The 19,633-nt window shown below is 63.8% G+C and overlaps 1 protein-coding gene across 5 annotated transcripts; it reads left to right on the top strand.

Annotated features, from left to right (window-relative positions):
* Window positions 1–244: 244 nt before the first annotated feature.
* LOXL3 (lysyl oxidase like 3) lies at window positions 245–19,221 on the top strand. 5 transcript variants are annotated; one of them, XM_040589395.1, is made up of 16 exons: window positions 245–341; window positions 7,410–7,731; window positions 8,239–8,402; window positions 9,584–9,795; window positions 13,018–13,077; window positions 13,335–13,554; window positions 13,849–14,029; window positions 14,365–14,519; window positions 15,365–15,538; window positions 15,694–15,849; window positions 16,103–16,265; window positions 16,547–16,790; window positions 17,333–17,448; window positions 17,575–17,711; window positions 18,151–18,262; window positions 18,509–19,221. In XM_040589395.1, exons 2-16 carry the CDS (start codon window positions 7,422–7,424, stop codon window positions 18,580–18,582), a joined length of 2,478 nt encoding a protein of 825 aa, XP_040445329.1. In that variant the 5' UTR covers window positions 245–341; window positions 7,410–7,421; the 3' UTR covers window positions 18,583–19,221. The 5 variants fall into 5 exon arrangements, with proteins under 5 accessions (XP_040445329.1, XP_040445350.1, XP_040445357.1 ...); XM_040589416.1 differs by lacking the exon at window positions 15,694–15,849; XM_040589423.1 differs by lacking the exon at window positions 15,365–15,538.
* Window positions 19,222–19,633: the final 412 nt, after the last annotated feature.

Below are 19,633 nucleotides of genomic sequence, written 5' to 3' on the forward strand. Positions count from 1 at the left end.
GGCCCCGCAGCGGCGGGGCAGCCCCCAAGGTCCCGTCCCGGGCGGGCCGGGGCCGGCCCTGGAGCGGAGCCCAGCCGGGGCGGGGGCCCCTGTGGGGCCGGCCCCATCGCGGGCGGTGGGGGCCGCGGGCGCTGGGCCCGTCCTCGCCGGGCCGGCTGCGGGGGCGAGCCGGGGCCGCTCGGCGCGGGGCGGCACGGGCCGGCCCCGGACACTTGGGCACGGCGCGGGGCGGGCCGGGGCGGAGAGGGGCGGCACGGCTCGGCACGGCTCGGCTCCGCCGGCACTCGGCTGGACTCTCTCGCTCGGTGCTACTGGAGCTGCGCAGCCCGCAGGGACCAGAGGTACCGCCCGGGGCAGCCGAGCGGGGACCGGCCCGGCGCCGGCGGGGAACGCGGCTCGGACCGGCGCGGCACCGGCGGCGCTGGGTTCGCCGAGCCGTGCCCGGCACCCGCGGAGCCAGCCCGCCGGTGTCGGGGCGCGGGCGGCCGCGGGCGGGCGGCGGGGCTGGGGGCGGGGGTGCGGCGGCGGGGCTGCCGCCGTCCCGGCCGCGTGGGGCGGGAGGGCTGCGCCGTGCGGGGCCGCGCGGAGCGGCGCCGGTGCGAGGGGCTGGGTGCCCGATGCGCGAAGGCTGTGGGGGACCCCAGCGACGAGGCTGCGTGGGGCCGCGCCGTGCCAACGCTGCCTGGGCCTGCGGGGGTGCCCGTCTCAGCGCCCCGTCCCCCGGCTGTCAGAGCATCTCCGTGCCGTGTCCGTGGGGTGCTGGAGGCACGGGCACGGCGGAGGGGGCCGTGCGACGCCGACAGCCGCGACGCCGGTCCCCGTGGCAGAGCCAGCCGGCCCGCGGGGTGCCGCGGCGGGGCTGTGCTGTGTGCCCCAGCGTGCGGGCTGCGGGGGCTTGTTTGCTGAGCTGTGGTTTACAAAGGCCGGCGGAGAGTCAGCATTTCCACGAAGATGGAATTTGCGGTAGCCCTTGGGAGAGAGGATGGATGAAGCGATGTGAGGTGTGAGGGCTGGGGGAGGCACTCTCTCTTTGCTGGTGGCCCTGCATCTTCCCCGCTGCTCTCCAGAGAAGGTCACCTACGTCTCAGTAGCTCCGAGCAAGCTGCCTCGCTGCTCTGGGGTGCCTGAGTCCCCCAGACCTTTTGCTTGCCCTTCAGCCTGTCTGGGCTGTCCAGACCGTGTGGCTGATGGCTGCAGCGCCTGCACATTCCTCCAGGGTCGTTCCCTTCTGCCCGCAGCTGGGGGGCTGCCCCTCCAGAGCCCAGGGGAGCCCAGGGTGGAGCAGGCAAGCTCCTGGCAGAGCTGAGGGCCCTGCCGTGTCCTGGGGAGACGGGTTGGTGGTAGGAACTGCAAAGAGCTGTACTATGACCTGCCCTGGTTTAGGGTGACAGCAGGGCAGGGGAACATCAGGTAGCCCAGTGGGGTCGGCAGGGGAAGGGTGGTGCAGCCCAGCATGCACTCAGTGGTCTGCCCCAACTGATGCCCCAGAGAGCCCTTGGAGCCAGGGTGTGCTGTCTGCAGCAGTGTCCCTGTCACTGTCCAGGATGGGGGCATGTAGTGGTGGGATGGTGTGGATAGGCACCCTGCTGTCTGGGCAGTGAGAGGCAGTGAGCTCCCAGCCAGCGAGAGGTGGGTGACGATGAGAGGTGTCACCAAGCCTGCCAGAGTGGCCAGGCTCCTGTGGTGGCTGCCGGGCTGCTCCCTGGTGCAGTTCAGGTGTGGAGCCCTGCTGCCTTCTGGACCTTGGCTGTGCTCACTCCGAGCTCCAGTCCCATGGGGTCCCTGCAGGCAGGGGGCTGGCTCGTCCCGGCATGAGTGGGCTGGGGGTGTTGGGGCTCCCCCAGCTCATGCACACACACTACTGGCACCCCAGGGCTGCTGGGAAGCAGGAAGAGCGAGGCAGGCTCATCCAGGCATCCGGAATTGCGAAAGGACCAGTGCTGGGCTGTGTATGCTGGGACCCTGGGGAGAAGGGGAGGGATGGAGCCCAGCGCCTGAAGCCATGGGACCCACCAGACCTTCTCCTGCCCCGAGTGCTAGGGATGCGACCCCACGCTCTCAGGGATGTCCCAGTGTGGGCCTCGCCGGAGTGTGACTGTGTCACCCCTTAACCTTCCCAAGGAAGGATAAACAGAGGGAGCTTCTTCCTTCTTGTGCTGGCAGGTTTCCCAGGTCTTCAGTCACTTGTGTTGCTCTTATCTGAGTCCTTCCAGTTGTCAGTGCCTGGGTTACTCCATGTCCCCATGTGTGTGTCTGAGGCAGCTGCTGAGAGAGCATGTTCCTGGGGGGCCCGTCGTGGCCTGGCCCTTCCCTGCTGCTGCAGCCTGGGATCTTGATCCATGTCACAAGGACACCGGCGCTTGGCTGCCGTCACATATGCCAATCAAACATGCCAGCTTGTGGGGGGCCCCACTTCTTCAGGAGCTGCCCCTTCCCGAGGTCTGTTTGCCGTTCACCAGGGTTTCGCTGGGGCAGACTGATGTCCCTCTCGGTGCCTGGTGGGTGCTGAATGGCACATGAGCTTTGAACAGTCCTTGGGAGCCAGGAGCCCCCCCTGGACTCCAGGCACCCCTCGTCAGCACCATTCAGCCCTGTTGGCACAGCCGAGCCCCTCCAGGAGGGCCAGCCTCTGTGCAAGGTGCTGTTAGGGGAGTGGAGCAATGGTGGGGGGCAGCCCCTGGCCAGGAGGGCTGCAGGCCCTGCCAGGGTGGCTGTGTCCTAGGGGAGCGTAGGAGCCCGTCGTCTGCTGGGACAGGCAGAGCCACTGGGGCTGGAAGTGGGAGTAGGCTAAGCAGTGCTGTGGCTCCTGCAGCTGCAGGGGCTCCTCTGCACTGAAGGGTCCCTGTGCCCGTGCCAGCCTCAGCAGCATGGGATTGAGGTCAGAGTGGTGCGGGGAGCCCCAGGGGTTTCAGCCCTGTGGGGCTCTTGGATGCCCCAGCACGAGCTGTGCCATGGGCTGGGAGGTGGCTCAGGGCCCTGCGTGCTCTTGGCCGGGACATTCCTGAGGTTTCCTGGGCAGTAGCAAGGACCTACGCTGCTCTCCGGCTCCCACGCCCAGCATTTGCTCAGGGCCAGCCTGTCCTCCTGAGCACTTTCCATTTGCAGCGTAAGTGCTGCTGTGCGTCTGAACCCACTTGCATGCCAGGGCAGGCACGTTCAGCACAGCGCGGCACGGCACAGGCCAGCGGCTCTGGCAGGAGCCCCAGTCCAAAAGGAGACTGTCCCTCGCTGAGCAGGCAGCTGGCAGCAGAATAGCTGAGGTGCTGGGGCAGGACTGTGCCCAGCTCCTGTCTAAGACGTACGGTGGCAGCAGCCAGGGGACATGCCTGGAAACCCCATCCCTGTCCCAGGTGATTCCTGGCCCCTGCCCATCCCACAGGGGATGCTGGCTGGCCATGCCCAGGCTGTCTGCACATTTCCAGGGGATGTGTGTGGTTCCTGCAGATTCCTGTTCCTCTGAAAGCACCAGCACTCACATCCTCCCACTGTGCTGCCTGCCGGTGGCACCAGCTGCCCTGGGTGCCAGTGGGCAGGAGCTGTTGCCCTTGTGGTACCAGTACTCTCAGCAGGACGAACCCACGGAGGCTGGGCAAAGGGGCACACCTTCCCCTGGCCAGAGGTGGGAAGGAGATGGGAAATCGCCTTTGGGTCTCTTGTTCTCTGTGGTCAGCCCTCTGGGGTGGAGGGCCCCCTTGGCTTGTCTGTCCCAGCCAAAGAGCCCCAGCCCTGGCACAGATCCTGTGCTTCCTGCCGTGCCAGCCGGCAGGGCTGCTGTCCCATAGGGCTGAACCCGGGAGATGCTGCGCATGGGTGAGCTGCATCTGCTGACCTGCAAAGCTGTGCCACAGCTCCCTGCACTGGCCCTGCCGGGGCTGGGGTGGGATGCCCGTCCAGGAGCAGCAGGCAGGACACGGAGCAAAGCCTGCCAGCAGAGTGGGGAAGTCGGGCAGCGTCACATGGCTGGGGCAGAGCAAACGCACTGCTTACCTTTCAGAAAATGGAAAAAGTGATCTGGACAACGAGAGCGCTGTTAGCCTGACCTCCCTGGCACACCGGCTCAGAGCACGTTCAGCGAGGGAGATAGCAGAGGAACAGGGAAACGGCTTGTGCCGTGCCACAGGGCGTCCTCACTGCCAGCCTGACAGCTGTCCCAGCTTGGCTGTGGGAAGTGCTGTGGGCCTGTGCAGACCTCAGCAGGGCATTTTACTGGGAATTTCCAAGATGAGTGGCAGGAGCTGAGGACAGTCTGAGCTGCGAGGGCAGAGGAGGAGCAGTGGGAATGTCTGGTCCTACATGCTTTGTTCCTGAATGCACAGGTTTAAATTTTCCTTGTACACAGGGATACAGGCTACATGATGCCATTTTACCAGGCTGTCCAGGTCTGTCCCCATCGCAGTCCTGCACACTCCTGCCCTGTTCTGCCTTTGCAGACTGTACCAGGAAAGGACTTTTTTCCTCCTCCAGACATGGTTTTGCTTTGAAAAGCATGTGATCCTCACCAGCAAGCCCACTGAATGGTGACTTCCCCAGTTGTAACCACATTTTAGTTCCAGCAGGTGACCAGTTTTAATCCACTTAGTAGAAGGTGCACTGATTTTGTTGAGTGCTAATTATTCATTAAAAGGTGGTGCAAGATGAATTGAATGCCTTCCAGTCTCAGCCTGTTATATCAACACAGTTACTCCAATTAACCAAACCTGTGATCTCATAAAAGGTCATACCAGCCTTCTGACATGGGCCATTTCTGCAGAACTGTGGAGATTGGCATTAATTGTGCTGCCGTCCTTTAACGTGGCATTGACCCCGTTGCAAAACAGACTGGAGCCTGCCTGCAGTCCACATTATCTTGCTCATTCAGTGCAAGTGCTGGTGAAGCTTTAGCCCTTATGCGCCTGCAGCTTTCCCAGTCTCCCCAGGTGTGTCACGATTAGCGTTGAGAGGGCTCAAATCTCTGTGTCATGTGCGAAGTGGTGTAGCCCTGAGGATTTATAATGCTGCATTTGGGCAGGGGGGTGACCAGTGGTGGAATAAGGGGTTTATTACTGCTGTGAGATGGTAAACTCATCCCTTTGCTGCTTTCCAGACAGAGCAGAGATGCAGATGGAGTGTTCCTACCCTGCCTGCCCCTGGCAAGCCCAGAGACCCCCTTTCCTGAGCCACTGGCAGGGCTGGGGTGGCTCTTTGCGCCTGCCCTCCTCTTTTCTCCTGCCAGGCTGATTAAAAAGTTCAGCAAAGCATTTCCCTGCTGCCTGCCCACAAATATGCTTCCTGCTGGGCTTTGTTTTGTTCTCGCAGAGCCGAAGCAGGCAGCTGAGGTGCAGGGAGCCCAAAGCCAGCTCCCACCAACCCCAGGAAGAGAGAACCAGGGCATCTTCCTGCCGGCTGCTGTGGCTCCATCAGTGCTGTGGTGTCCCCTGTGCCCCCAGCTGTGGTGGAGGGGAGCACCAGCCCCAGCGCTGGTGTGATTGCCCTGAGCGGGTCCCACTGTGACGTCTGGACCGGTGTTGATCCGTGTCACCTCTCACCCTCTCTCCCTGAGCACCCCTGCAGGCACCACCCGGGTCATCATCCCAAGGGACTCACTGCTCTTAGTGACACCTCCAATGTGACAGATGCCCGAAGCGGCAGGCATGCAGCAGGTCTTGGCCCTTTCAGAGGTCTCTGCTGGTCCAATAGGCATGGAAAAGGGGCTGGCTCGGGGCACCATCCTGGTTCGCCCTTGCCTTGGGTCCAGGAGGCATTCCCAGAAGCTGAAGGGAGGACCAGGCCTCCAGCATAAGGAAAAATGAGCAGTGCAGGGGTGGAGCCGATTCCTGCTAGCTGAGCCTCTGCTGAAACCCTGCCCCAGATGCTGGCGGGGTGGTGGGTCAGCCGTGCCAGCCCTCAGCCCGGTGCTGGCAGCCAGGCTGGCAGCAAGGCTCCGGAGAGGCTGTGCTGACTGAGTGGGGACTCCCTGGCCCCTTCACTGTGAGGACCCCTTCCCAAAGCCACTGCAGGGACGTTGCTGTCGCCCCGCAGGTGCAGAGGGGCCAGGAGCAAAGGGGCAACATGTGGACAGGCCTTAGTCCAGGGAAAGGGACTCTTACAACGTAGCACCTCAAGAGCAGCCACAGTGCCTGAGGGTGCCCCAATACACCCTCACAATCCTACCAAACTGGCACGCAGGCAGCAAGCAGCAAGCTGCGAGAGAGTGGGGACGAAGGCTTGCAGGGAAGCATGCTGGCACTGTGGGGAGGGTCTGTGGGAAGGGTCCCTGTGGCACAGCCCCAGGCTGGGAGCATGTGCAGGGTTTACATTTGTTTTCCTTCCTCTGTAAACCTTTAGCTAAATGTTGGAGTCCTAGATGGCTCCTACTTATGGGTAAGCCGGACCTTACTCTTTCTACCGTTATGTGCGGTGTGCAGGATCTGCTCTTGGGGTGGGGGAGGCAGGGCGCAGAGATGTATTTCTGGTGGGCCTGTCCTGGGGGGGGGGGGGGTTCCCAGGTTTGGGGGTATGCTTCCCCACCTGTGGAAGGGGCTGGCTGGAAGGGTGGTGTGAGGCTGCGGCAGCGGGAGGCAGGCGGATCGCTGTGCTGTGGTGCTGGGGAAGCACCACAGCTTTGCCATCAAAAGCATGGCAAACCCAGCCTGGGGCAGGGCTGATGCTGCCCATGCAGAAATGCTGTTCCTGGGCTGCCGCGGCACACACGGGGTTAAAGTGGTCCCTGACAGGATAAATGGGAATACTGCACTGGGAGGGGAAGGCGGTTCACAGAGAAGTGTTTTCACTATTGTTTGCCGAGGGGACTGGTGCAGGAATACCTTATCTCCCTCAGGTATTCAGGGAGCCACAGATGTTATTGGAGGGCTGGAGAAACGCTGCACAGAGGAACACGAAAGGCTGGGCTGCGCGGCTCCTGGCAGGGGGCAGGAGTGGGGGCTGGCAGCTGCTGGTGACCGGCAGCTGTTGCAATGCTCCTGGTGGATCAAGCTCCTGGCCGGTCCGTCCGGGCTTTCCCTGGGCCCTGGTCCTGCTCCCGCTGCCTCCGCTCTGTCAGCTGATCCCCCTCTTTTCCAGCTGACCCTCCAGGGGGTGACGCCACTGCCCTTTGGTGCAGATGTGACCTGGTGGCACGGTGGGATTTCATGGGGTTTCAGCAGTGGCTGCCCGCAGAGGGGTGCAAGGCTGGGGGAGCTGGGCAGAGCCCTGGCCTGCGGCAGCCTGGGGATGCCAGGCTGGTGCAGGGGGCACTGGGTGGGCAGTGAGAGTGGGCTGGCTCCGGCCAGGGTTGATGTGCAGGCGTGCTGGTACGGAGCGGAGCTGCGTGTGAGCAGGGGGTTCAGCTGGCATGTGGCTGGATCGGGGGGGGCTGGTGCTACAGCACGGCTCGTGCATCCTGCGTCCCCTGACCCTTTCTGCCCTTGCAGAGCCGTGCTGCCATGGGAAGCTGCGGCACGTGGGCATGGCGGGAGCTGCTGGTGCTGCTGAGCAGCGTGTGGCTGTGGGTGGGCAGCGCCCAGCCCACCCTGCCAGGCCCCACGCACACCCCCAGACCCCAGCTGAAGTTTCGCCTGGCTGGCTACCCACGCAAGCACAACGAGGGCCGCGTTGAGGTCTTCTACAATGATGAGTGGGGCACCATCTGCGATGACGACTTCACGCTGGCTAACGCACATGTGCTGTGCCGGCACCTCGGCTTTGTGGCTGCCACCGGCTGGGCCCACAGTGCCAAGTATGGCAAAGGCATCGGTAAGACGGGGGTGGTGGGGCACAGTCCCCCATACTGCACGGGGTGGGAGCATCCTGGCTGTGGCTGCATGTCAGGGGCAGGGCGCGTGCTGCAGCAGGTTTGCATGCACTGCTGGGTGGGGGCAGGGTGGAAGCAGGCAGGTCTTATGTTTGCTGAGTGCCTGGCGCTGTGCGTGGCCGTAGAGTGCAGAGGTGTCACAGGCTGTGCTGCAGGTGAGATGCTGTACAGACCCCAGGGTTCATGTTACGTGGGGGCTTTATACCTGGCAGAGCAGCCCCTTGGGGAGGTGGAAAGCCCCCATCTGCAGATTCCCCACTCAGGGCTTTACTAGTGGCATTTTGCCGGTTTCAGCTTTGTGCTGAGGGAGGGCAGCCCCCAGCCCAGCATCCACACTCCTGCTGCACACCTGCGTGGCTCCTGGTCTTGCTCAGTGGGCACCTTCCCTGCTCCCAGGGGGTGCTGCATGTGCTTGGTCCCCACCTCACCCCAGCCCTGGTGTCTGACAGGGCGGATCTGGCTGGACAATGTGAATTGTGCTGGAGGTGAGAAGAGCATAGGGGACTGCAAACACCGGGGCTGGGGGAACAGCGACTGCAGCCACGAGGAAGATGCAGGTGTCATCTGCAAGGATGAGCGCATCCCAGGCTTCAAGGACTCCAACGTCATTGAGGTGAGGAAGCTGCTGGCCAGGGTGGGCAGTTGGTGCTGCCCAGAATCACACAGAGCTGCCTGCCGGGAGCCCTGCCGTGGGGCAGCCTTGCTGTGGGGCAGCCCTGCCATGGGGCAGCCCAGCCTGGCCTCAGTCCACCCTGAATAGTCAGGAGGCAGCTGTCCCACCGGGCACGGGCAGGGTCCTGTGTGCAGGACCAGGGGAGCCTGTCAGTGCCTTCCCTCAGCCCTAGCACACAGACTGTCCCCACAGAGAGGGGGGCGTGCTGCCCCGCTGCCCTGGCTCCCGGGACCCGTGGTGCCCCTGAGTCGGGTGGGCACCTACTTCCCCGGGGTGCCCCCAGCCCAACCCGGCTCTGGGGCTGCAGCCGGCACATCCCTGCCATGCATAGGAGCGTGATGCTGCCTTGGCGTCCCCCAGCATCCCAAGCTGCCGCTTCTCCCAGCAGCTCCTCCGAGCCAAGGGGTCTGTCTCTCACCTCTGCAGCCTGTTTTCTTCTTTCTCGTGACTGCTGGGGACGCTCGGGCCCCGACCTGCCCCTCCACCCTGCACCTCTCCAGCACGCCTGGCCCCTCCCTCTCGCCTTCTCTCTTCCAGGCTCTCTGTTTCTCAAACCATCTCTTGTGGCTGCCCTTGGTCTTCCGGGCTGGGGCCCCTGTCCCACCCCCAGACACAGTGCCTGTGGAGGACGAGGCTCTGCTCGGGATGTGGCTGGAGTGTGGGAACATGGCACAGCTCTGGGCATGGGACAACAAGGCTCCAGCAAGGCGAGGGGGGCTGGGGCAGTGTCCTGCCAGCTGTGCCTGTGTCTTGGCAGGCCCTGCTGCCATCCTGCTCTGGGTGGGTGCCTGGGCATGGGGGGGGCTGAGCACCCTCCCTCCAGGTGCAGGATCCCAAGGCGATGGGATGGCAGTGCTGGCTCTCCTGGCTGCTGCACCCGGAGGACAGGGGGATGTGGGGCGCTAGCTGCACAGGATGGGATGAGGTTCTTGGCTGCCCAGGGCTGTCAGATGTGGCCTGCAGGGATGTAGGACCTGGCAATACCTGTTCCTCACCTGGGACTGGGGACCCCCTCTCCTGCAGGTGCCTGTGTCCTCAGGGCACCCCCAGGAAGGGGCTGGCAGGGAGCCAGAGCAGAGGGGTACAGTGCGAGCCAGGGTTGACCTGTGTGCACCCTACAGACTGAGCAGAGCCACGTGGAGGAGGTCCGGTTGCGGCCGGTGGTGTCTGGGGCCCGGAGGCAGCTGCCGGTGATGGAGGGCATTGTGGAGGTGCGCTACAAGGATGGCTGGGCACAGATCTGCGATGAGGGCTGGGACAGCCAGAACAGCCGTGTCGTCTGTGGCATGATGGGCTTCCCTGCTGAGAAGAAGGTCAACAGGAACTTCTACAAGTGAGTGAGTCCGGCAGGGAGTTGGGGTTTTGGAGCAGAGCTGGGGGCACGGGGCTGGGGACAGTGCCTGGGACATGGTGCAGTGCTGGAGGGCAGAGAGGTGTCACGCCATTGGGTGCTGTGGCTCCCCAGTGTAAGTCCCATCTCTGCTGCTCACCAGTCCCAGCCCCAGCTGGCCATATGGGTGCTCACTCACCAAGCCGGGGGGCTGTGGCATAGCTGAGGGGCCACGGCTGCCCACCTGCCCTATGCACTACTGCAGAGGCTGCTCCCAGAGGGCAGCTCTTGCTCCCTGGCAGTGGTGCACGTCCACATTTCCCCCGGCGCAGGGCACACGGGTCCTCGTCCGAGGGGAGGTTTGCAGCCCAGCCAGGCAGGGATGCTCCAGCAGCACCACGGCCTGAGTGAGCGGCACAGGGCTGTGGGCACAGACACACTGCCTGCAGCGTGGTGCCCAGCGTGGTGCCCAGCACTGCATGCACCCCTGACTGGGCAGCTGGCGGTGTTGCTCCCACAGGCGGTTGAAGCGTGCAGCCAGGATGAAGGGCTGGAGCCTGAGGCCAGGCGGCAGGTAAGGGGCTGGGGCGCCCCATCTGCTGAGCCCTTGGCAGAGATGGGCTGTCTGGCCCTGCCAGTCTCTGCCGTTAGAATAGATCCTGGCACAAATGGATCTGGACGGAGCAGACTGATGGCCTGGGCTGTGCTGTGCAGGCAGGACAAACCACCCTGGTGGGACCTGCCTGTGTGCACTGGGGTCCCCCATCCCCGGCAAGAGACAGTCTTTCTCCCAGGCTGGCTGTGCCCCAGGCAGAGCAGCCCCCATCCCACACACCAGGCAGGAATCCTGGCATGGGGGCCATGGTCTGCAGCACAGACACACTGTGGGCAGGATCCCCTGGGAGCGGTGGGGGGGGCTGCGGCATCCTGTGCTGCAGCCCCATGGGGACCAGGAGGCCTCGGAGAAGAGCCATCTCTCCTGGCAGATGGGGAGGGAGGGCTGTGGAAATGGGCTGCTTTCTGCAGAAAGCAGCAATGGGGAAGCTGGAAAGGCTGCTCACCCCTCCATTCCCCACGGGGCAGGCTGGCAGGGTGGGCTGGTGTGGGCATGAGAGCACTTGCTCAGCGGTGCTAGCAAGGCTGGTCACCAGGGTGATGGGCACAGCAGTGCGAGCAGCAGTGCTGGTCACCAGCGTGATGGGCATGGTGCGGCAGGTCTTTCCCTGAGTGCTGCATCTGCTTGGGATCTCTTGCACCTTCTCCCACCCTGCTTTTGCTGCCTTTCTGCCAGTCCCAAGGGATAGCCTGGCTGCCCTTTCCCTCTGTCCCTGAACCTTGCTGCCCAGTTTGGCTGTGGGTGCAGTGAGCCAGAGCCCATCTTCTCTGGGCTAGGGCATAGCACCTCTCGCCTGAGCCCACGGAGACATATCTCTGTCCCCAGCATACAACCTTACCCTGGTCCCACCACCTTCCCCGGTGCCGAAGGTGCCCTACACTTTGGACCAGTTGCGAGCTCTTCAGTGTGACACTTACCAGCTTTGTGTCCCCAACAGATGTCCTCACCAGCTCCTGCAGCTGTGCATGCCCTGGTGGTGGAAAGGCAGACGGGGCCAGCCCCTGGGGTCTCCTCAGACCCCCACCCACAGGTCCCACTCACTGCAATGTGCTGTTATTTGTCTGGTTTGGTGCTAACTGCCCCTTTTCCAATGAGCGGGTATTTCCCGGGCAGCACTGGGTGAAATGCTTTGTGAAGTCCATGAACTGCGGTCTGCTCCCTTCCCTCGGCTTGGAGCAGGAGCTGTCTCCTGAAAGCCACACGTTCGTTTGCCAGGACTTATCAATTTGTGGCTGCGTGACTGCAGTCGCATGTGGAGTCACAGGCTGATCCAGGCTGGAAGGGGAATCCTGGTCCAACCCCCGTGTGCAGCAGGGCCAGCTGCGGGTCAGCCCAGGACTTCATCCCAGTTGGCTTTTGAAAACCTTCAGGGATGGAGACCCCACAGCCTCATGGCCTCTGCTCCAATGCTGAACAGCCCTCATGGGGAAAAAGTTTTCCTGGCACCGAGTTTAAACCTCACATTGCCAATCACGCCTGTTTTCTCTCGTGCTCTTCCTTCCCGTGGCTGAAAGAGCCGGGCCCTGGCTCCCCGACAGCCCCTTGGCAGGGGCGGGTCGGCTGCTGCCAGAGCCCCCCCCTCGAAGCCATCTCAGCCCCAGGCTGGATGTGCACCCTCTCCTCCCTCTCCAACCACCTGGGTGGCTCTGCCCGGGGCTCGCAGCACTTAAGTGATGTCTGACTGTACTGGGGACCCAAAGCCAGGTGCTGGATCGAGCTGTGGTTTGAGGAGTGTGAATGGGTGCTGGTGGCCTCCGGCTGACTTGTGTGAATCCTGGTTCCCGGCAGCCCTGTGCTGTGTCCTGGGGCTCACTGGGCCGTGCGGGCTGACACAAACATGCCACCAGGCAGCAGGGTCAGTCAGTTGCCAGACTCAGTTTTGCCTTGTCCCTGGTGGGTGTCAGTCCCCTGCCATGTTTTGGGGTGCTCTGCTCTTCACTCCTTGTGGTCCCTGGGGATTTGGCCCTGCTTGGCATCTTCCTGCCTGAGTGAAGCAAAGCATTTGAGTGTGTTGGGACTATACCTACGTCATGTGTGCACCGGGCCCTGGGCAGCTGCCTCTTCTCCACACTACTCAATGTGCATCTCGCAGGCAGTGCGTCCTTGCAAGCCTGCAGGGAGTCTCACGGTGCCCCGTGGCACTGGGGAGAGCCCCCGCTGCCTGCACCGCTTGCTGGGTGCTGTCCTTGCTGGGCATCCTGCTCCCCTTGGAGCATCGCACAGTGATGTTGTCTGGTGTCTGGGCAAGGACATGGGCACACCTCACTTGTACCCAACAGATCAAATAGCTGCCACTGGTGTTTGATCTTCTGCTGTGTGACAAGGCAGCACGGGATGTTGCTGCATCCGGCACAGTTTCCTGGGGTGAATGTGGGCATGTGGGCAGGAAACTGCATCATTGCTGTGAAGGCAGTTGTGTCACATTGCTGGCAGCAGATGATGCTGTTGCATCCACGCGTGCCATGAAGAGGACGTGCATGAGTCTCCTGCGGGGCCAACGTGCCCAGTTCAGCTTTCAGTGAAGCCAGGGCAGGCTGTCCTCCCCGTGTCACTGCAGCTGGTGGAGGTGACAGTCCCGGGCTCCTTGATGGTTGTTTTCTGTTTTCCAGGCTGGCCTCCAAATCTCAGACTAAACAAAAGCACAGGGAAGATGTAGGGTCCAAGAAGAGGTAAATGGCTCCAGTGGGGAGCCTGAGTGCCCGGAGCCCTGCTCAGTCCTGCCGGAGCCGTGCGTGTCCCCGTGCTGCTGGGGACAAGGGGCTGGCAACTGGCAAGGGGAGGGTGCCCTGCAGGCATGGCACGCCTCTCTCTGGGGACCGTGCAAGGGGCACCGACAGTGAGTGCCGCCACAGGCAGGGTGGCTGTTGACACCTCTGCTGCCAGCTGACCGTGCTGGTTGTGTCTCAAGGCTCCTCTCTCCTTGCAGGCTCTTCACGGAGCGGCAGCAGCTCAACTACCGCCTGCACTCTGTGTCCTGTGTGGGGACGGAGGTGCACCTCTCCATGTGCACCTTCGAGTTCTACAGGGGCAATACCTCGGCCGCCTGCAGGGCTGGCATGCCCGTGGTCGTCAGCTGTGTGCCTGGGCCCCTCTTTGCCACTGGCAATGCCCACAAGAAGAAGCAGCGCCAACAGCAGCAGGGCCAGGTGAGCCCCATGGGGAGGGGGCCGAGTCCTGCAGTGGCCCACAGCTGGCCACTGTCCTGCTGCAGGGCCCTGTCCCCTGGGCTGCACCTGCGGGCGGGCATGTGGGTCTCTGGGTGACCGACTTGTGGAGCAGGATTAGGGACAGTGCCCTGTCCTTGCACATCCCTGGACTCATGGCCAGCAACCTCTGTGCTGCACTGTGTTGTGCCACGCCATGCTGTGCTGCACCGTGCCGTTCAGCACTGTGCCACACCATGCTGTCCTGTACCATGCCCTGACCCTGCTCCCCTGCAGCCACGGATCCGGCTGAAGGGCGGCGCCAAGGTCGGCGAAGGCCGTGTCGAGGTGCTCAAGAGCAGTGAGTGGGGCACGATCTGTGACGACCGCTGGAACCTGCTGTCGGCCAGCGTAGTGTGCCGTGAGCTGGGCTTCGGCAGCGCCAAGGAGGCCCTCACTGGGGCACGCATGGGCCAAGGTGAGGGCGCTGGCGCTGGGGGGGCCAGGTGTCACCTTCCTGGGTCTGCAGACAAGGCACTGGTCCAGGCACAAGGCTCTTCTGGGCTGAGGGGAGCCACAGCTGGGCTTGTCCCATGGGCACCTGGCTACCAGTGGCGTGTGGTGCAAGGCTTGCCCTGAGCATCCCCCAGGGACTGTGGCTACGCCTCCGTGCTGCCCTGGGCAGTAGCTGCGGGGGCCAGGAGCGTGCGGGGCTCCCCTGATGCACGCTGAGCGGCAAGGGCAGCCATGGGGCAGGATGGCCATGACTGTCCCTGTACCACTGGGCCCTGATCCCTGCTGGCCCCCTGGCAGGGATGGGGCCCATCCACATGAATGAGGTGCAGTGTCTCGGCACCGAGAAGTCCCTCTGGAGCTGCCCCTTCAAGAACATCACGCAGGAGGACTGCAAGCACACGGAGGATGCGGCCGTCCGCTGCAACATCCCCTACATGGGCTACGAGAACCTGGTGTGCACTGTGAGGGGCTGCCAGCATCTGCGGAACCACGGTGCCTGGTAGCTCCCGGCATCGGGGTCCCCGGAGCGGGGTGCTGGGGGAGGGCCCAGGGGACCCGCTGTAGGATGACCCATCATCTCTCCTCCTCTGTGCCCCATCACACACTCCACACACATTTTGCCCTGGTCTGAAGCAAGGGTTGCCCTGGGGGGCTTGGGGATTTTGGAAGTGGGAGTCCCAAGCTTCACCATGTGAGGAGAGGGTGGAAGCAAGGCCCCGGGGGGGCTCTGAGTGCCCTGCTGGGTGGGGTGGGGCAGCTGCTCCCTGCTGTTCTCCTTGCTGCCAGCTCCCCAGCAGGAGCACCAGAAAAAAAATCGCTGTGGGCCAACCAAGAAAGATTTTTTTTTTTCTTGCTGATGATGAAATGAGCAAATGGAGCCGTGTGTTCCTGATTGCCCTGGCCTGTCATTTCATCCACTTTTGGCTTTTTAATAATTTTTAACTCTCTTATACTTGTTCATTTCTGAAATGAGAATGCTATTTCAAAATGAACCATTTTCCCTGCTTTGGTGAGAGAATTCCCAAACTCACAAGCATTTTCTTGGCCCCAAACATGCCATTTTTGGGGAGTTCCCTGCCGACTGAAGCTGTGCCTGGCTCTGCTCAGCTGCTGGCTGCCGCCCCAAAGCCCCCAGCCCCCAGCCGGTCAGGGCCCCGCAACACAGCCCTGGCTGCACCAGGGAGGGGGCAGGTGCTGCAGGGAAAGGGGCTGAGGAGAACTGTCCTGTGGGATGTGGCCCCAGCAGCCAGAGCATCGGTTGTGATGACGATGCTGCTGCCACTGCTTTTCTCTGCAGATTCGGCTGAGCGGGGGCCGGAGCCGCTTTGAGGGGCGGGTCGAGGTGGCGGTGAGGGCTGGCGATGGGGACCAGCCCCGCTGGGGTCTGGTCTGCGGCGAAGGCTGGGGTACGCTGGAGGCGATGGTGGCCTGTCGCCAGCTGGGTCTGGGATTCGCTAACCATGGCTTACAAGTAGGTGCCAATGCCAGCTTGGCCAGGGCAGCAAGCTGCCACCACCACTGCTCCGCAGGGATGGGGACAGGGACAGGGACAGGGATGGGACGGGGATGGGGTGGGGGGTGGCATGGAGTGGGGTGCTTGCTCATGGCCCCAGGCCTTCCCCGCAGATCCGCCTAGCTGGCGGGAGGACGGCGTTTGAGGGCCGCGTGGAGGTGAAGCGAGGCAGTAAGTGGGGCACAGTGTGCAGCGATGGCTGGACCACCAAGGAGGCGATGGTGGCCTGTCGTCAGCTCGGCCTGGGCTACTCCCTGCACGCAGTGACGGTAGGTGCTGGTGGGGAAGCCCCTGGTGATGCCACAGCAAGCACAGGTACCACCACTTCCCGGATGGCCATGGGGATGTATGGGGGAAAGGGGATGCAGGCACGGTGTGCCGCAGGGTGGGACCCTGAGGGCAGCCCGGGTACGTGGGCAGGGCTGTGCTGGGGCAGGGTGCTGGCTGCGGCCTGGGCGCGTGGGAGCCGGGGCACCTGTGGCCGCCAGCCCTGCCACCCAGCCTGTCTCGCCCCCTCCCCAGGAGACATGGTACTGGGATGCCAGCAACGTGACGGAGATGGTGCTGAGCGGGGTGAAGTGCGCCGGCCATGAGATGTCCCTGAGCCACTGCCAGCACCATGGCACCAGCCTGAACTGCAGGAACACGGGCACACGCTTTGCCGCAGGTGTCATCTGCTCTGAGAGTGAGCAGTGATGGGGTCTGCGGGCGATGGGGTCTGCGGGTGGTGGGGTCTGCAGGCAATGGTGCTGCGGGGCCAGGGGTTGCAGATAAAGCGGCTGTGAACAATGGGGTGCAGGCAGTGGGGTTTGCAGATGGCGGGGCTGCAGGGTCAGCCTGTGCCCAGCCAGTGGGGAGGGCACGTACTCCCACGGCTGGCTCAGCCCTGCCTGCGCTGGCCGCTCACCCTGTCCCTGCTGAGCAGCAGGATGGCCGCCTGTCTCTGAGCAGCCATATGCTCCCCAGCCGCCTCCGACCTGCTGCTGCATGCCCCGCTGGTGCAGGAGACAGCGTACATCGAGGACCGGCCGCTGCACATGCTGTACTGCGCCGCCGAGGAGAACTGCCTCTCCAGCTCGGCCCGCCTGGCCAACTGGCCCTATGGGCACCGTCGCCTGCTCCGCTTCTCCTCCCAGATCCACAACAACGGCCGCGCAGACTTCCGCCCCAAGGCTGGCCGGCACTCCTGGGTCTGGCACGAGTGCCACCGGTGGGTGTGCAGCACAGGCAGGGACGGGGGGCATGCAGCAGGGGATCGGCCCGGGCCAGGGGTTGGGGGAGGAGAGGGCGATGGTGCTGCTGTGGTGGGCCAGGCGAGGATGATGCCAGGTGAGGCACAGGCTGGGTCAGGCACCTTCTGCTGCCCAGCATCCAGTTTTGCCTAGTTGGGCTCAGGGCTGTCCCTGAATGAGCAGTGTTGGGGCTGGGGGCCTGGGGGGCGGGGGGGCAGGGACGGTGCTGTAGGCTGTGCCCTACAGCTGAGTGTCCCCCCAGCTCGCCTGGGCCAGCCACATCCCCTGCTGGGGCAGGACCTCGAAGCGCTGCAGCCTCGGGGTGGGGGCTGAGGGGACCCTCCCTGACAGCGAGGGGCCAGGCAGGTGGCAGAGAGGGGTGGACACGCTGCAGGGCAGGCGAGACTGCTCCGCGGGTCTCCTCCCCCGCACCGAGCGTCCCCCCAGCTCCCCAGCGTCCCCCCAGCTCCCCAGCGTGGGGGCACTGGCGCAGCCGGGTGGTGCGGGCTCCCTCCTGCAGGCACTACCACAGCATGGACATCTTCACCCACTACGACATCCTGACCCCCAACGGCACCAAGGTGGCGGAGGGACACAAGGCCAGCTTCTGCCTTGAGGACACCGAGTGCGAGGAAGGTGGGTGCCCTGAGGCCCTGCGGCACTGTCCCTGACCGTGTCCCCGCTGCGGGGCCACCCAGCCCCAGCTGCTGCGAGCATGGGGGGCTGCAGCGGGGACAAGCCACGCTCTCATCCTGCCCGCAGACGTGGCCAAGCGGTACGAGTGTGCCAACTTCGGGGAGCAGGGCATCACCGTGGGCTGCTGGGACCTGTACAGGCATGACATCGACTGCCAGTGGATCGACATCACTGATGTCAAGCCAGGCAACTACATCCTGCAGGTGCTGCAGCCCAGCTGCCCCTGGCCCCTCTTGCAACCCTCTGCCCCTGCACCTCCGGCTCTCTGTGCTGGGAGAGCAGCCACCCGGCCCTCTCTCCCCCGCCCTCTGAGCAGGCTGGAGCACGCCAGAGCTGACGGGGTGTGTGCTGGTGTGGGACAGCATCTGTCCTCCTGCCCAGAGACACGCGGGAGCTGCTCAGGCATGCCTTGGCCCCAGTTTTCCTGCTCTGAGCAACAGTGGTCATGGGCACGTGGTGCACAGTGACAGGGCCAGCCCCCCACAGCGGCAGCTGCCAGCTCCTCGGAGCCCTCCAGCACATCCCACTGCAGCTGGGTAGATGTGTCCTGCTGGGGCTGGGGGGGCCTTGTCACAGGCAGCAGCTCCTCAGTGAGCAGGTGTGGGGCAGGGGGCTGTGACCCTCACTATCGGTGCCCCACAGGTCGTGATCAACCCCAACTTCGAGGTGGCAGAGAGTGACTTCACCAACAATGCCATGAAATGCAACTGCAAGTACGACGGGCACCGCATCTGGGTGCACAGCTGCCACATCGGTAACAGCCCCGGGACATGGCACTGGGGGCAAGGGCACGCTGGGGCAGTGGGTGGCCAGGCAGGGGTGGCGCAGGAGTAGGGCAAGGGGGCTGCAGGAAGCAGTGGGGCTGGGGACAGGGTGTCTGGGTTGGTGCAGGCTGACAGGGCTTTGGGCCCTGGCGGCAGCTGTGGTGGGAGCCAGGGTGGCAGCAGGGCAGGTGACCTGCAGCACCAGAGCTGACAGCTCTTGCCCTCTGCCCACCCAGGCGATGCGCTTAGCGAGGAGGCCAACAAGCGGTTTGAGCAGTACCCGGGTCAGCTCAACAACCAGATTTCATAGGACCCTGGCCCCCGGGAGATGGGCATCTCCCTCCCTCACCCTGCATGGGTGGGAGGAAGCTGCTGGGGGGCCGGCGGGGAGGCCTCATGCCCGGTACCACTGCCACCGAGTCCTGCCGGGGACTGCTTAGGACTCACTGTCACCAGCTGCCCTTCCCCACCTCGGGGAGCTGGTGCTGGAGCACCGCGCACCGGCACCTCCCAGCCTGGGGCCACCGCCCCGACCACTGGCCAGAAGACTCCGTGCCCATGTCCCCAGGGCTGTGGCACATGGATTATGGTCCCAGAGGTCCTGTACCCTCCACCATGCCCTGCTCTGCACCCAGCCTCTGCCATCCCAGCTGCACCCCACCTCCTGCTCCCCCATTCAGTCCTGGTTCCTCTCACCCTACAGCCCTCCCCCTAGGGCTCTGCTCTCAGCCAGCCCCAGGACTTACTGCCCACACACAGGGACCTGCACCCCCACACGGCCCCAGCCGAGGCCCAGCGAGCCCCTGGTCCCCTGGGAGCTCCTGGTCCCCTGGGGATGGTGTGGCTGCCACTGCCCTGCCAGCACTGCCTCCAGCTGCCCGGCAGTGGCTCCCACACCCATCTCTTAGTTGTAATTTTATTTTCTCTATAAAGTTGTCAGTTCTATTTCCCCAGTGGCTACTGGCTCTTCTCTGGGGTGGGACGAGGAGTCTGGCAGGACCAGGAGGCACAATGCAGCTCATGCTGCAGGGCTGGCCAGCATGCTCCAGCTGAAAGTCTGGGAGCTACTCCCCGACATTCCCTGCACCCACCTCCAATACCCACACGGAGCATGGAAGCTCCCTCCTGCCCATGCAGCCGTGGCTGGGCAAGGACCACCCCACACCAGTAGCCCAGCAGCTGCCTGCACCACCCTGACCCAGTGCTGGGCTGGAGAAAGATGGTACTGGTCCTTCTGGGAGAAGCCCGTGTGGGCAAGAGGAAGGGGCCAGCAAGAGCCCAAGCGTAGCTGCTCTGGCCTGAAGCAGCCTCACAGCACCACACCAGAGGGAACAGACAGGGCTACCCTGGCACAGCAGGGA

The sequence above is a fragment of the Falco naumanni genome, chromosome 1, assembly GCF_017639655.2.
Source record: "Falco naumanni isolate bFalNau1 chromosome 1, bFalNau1.pat, whole genome shotgun sequence".
Classification (NCBI taxonomy): domain Eukaryota; kingdom Metazoa; phylum Chordata; class Aves; order Falconiformes; family Falconidae; genus Falco; species Falco naumanni.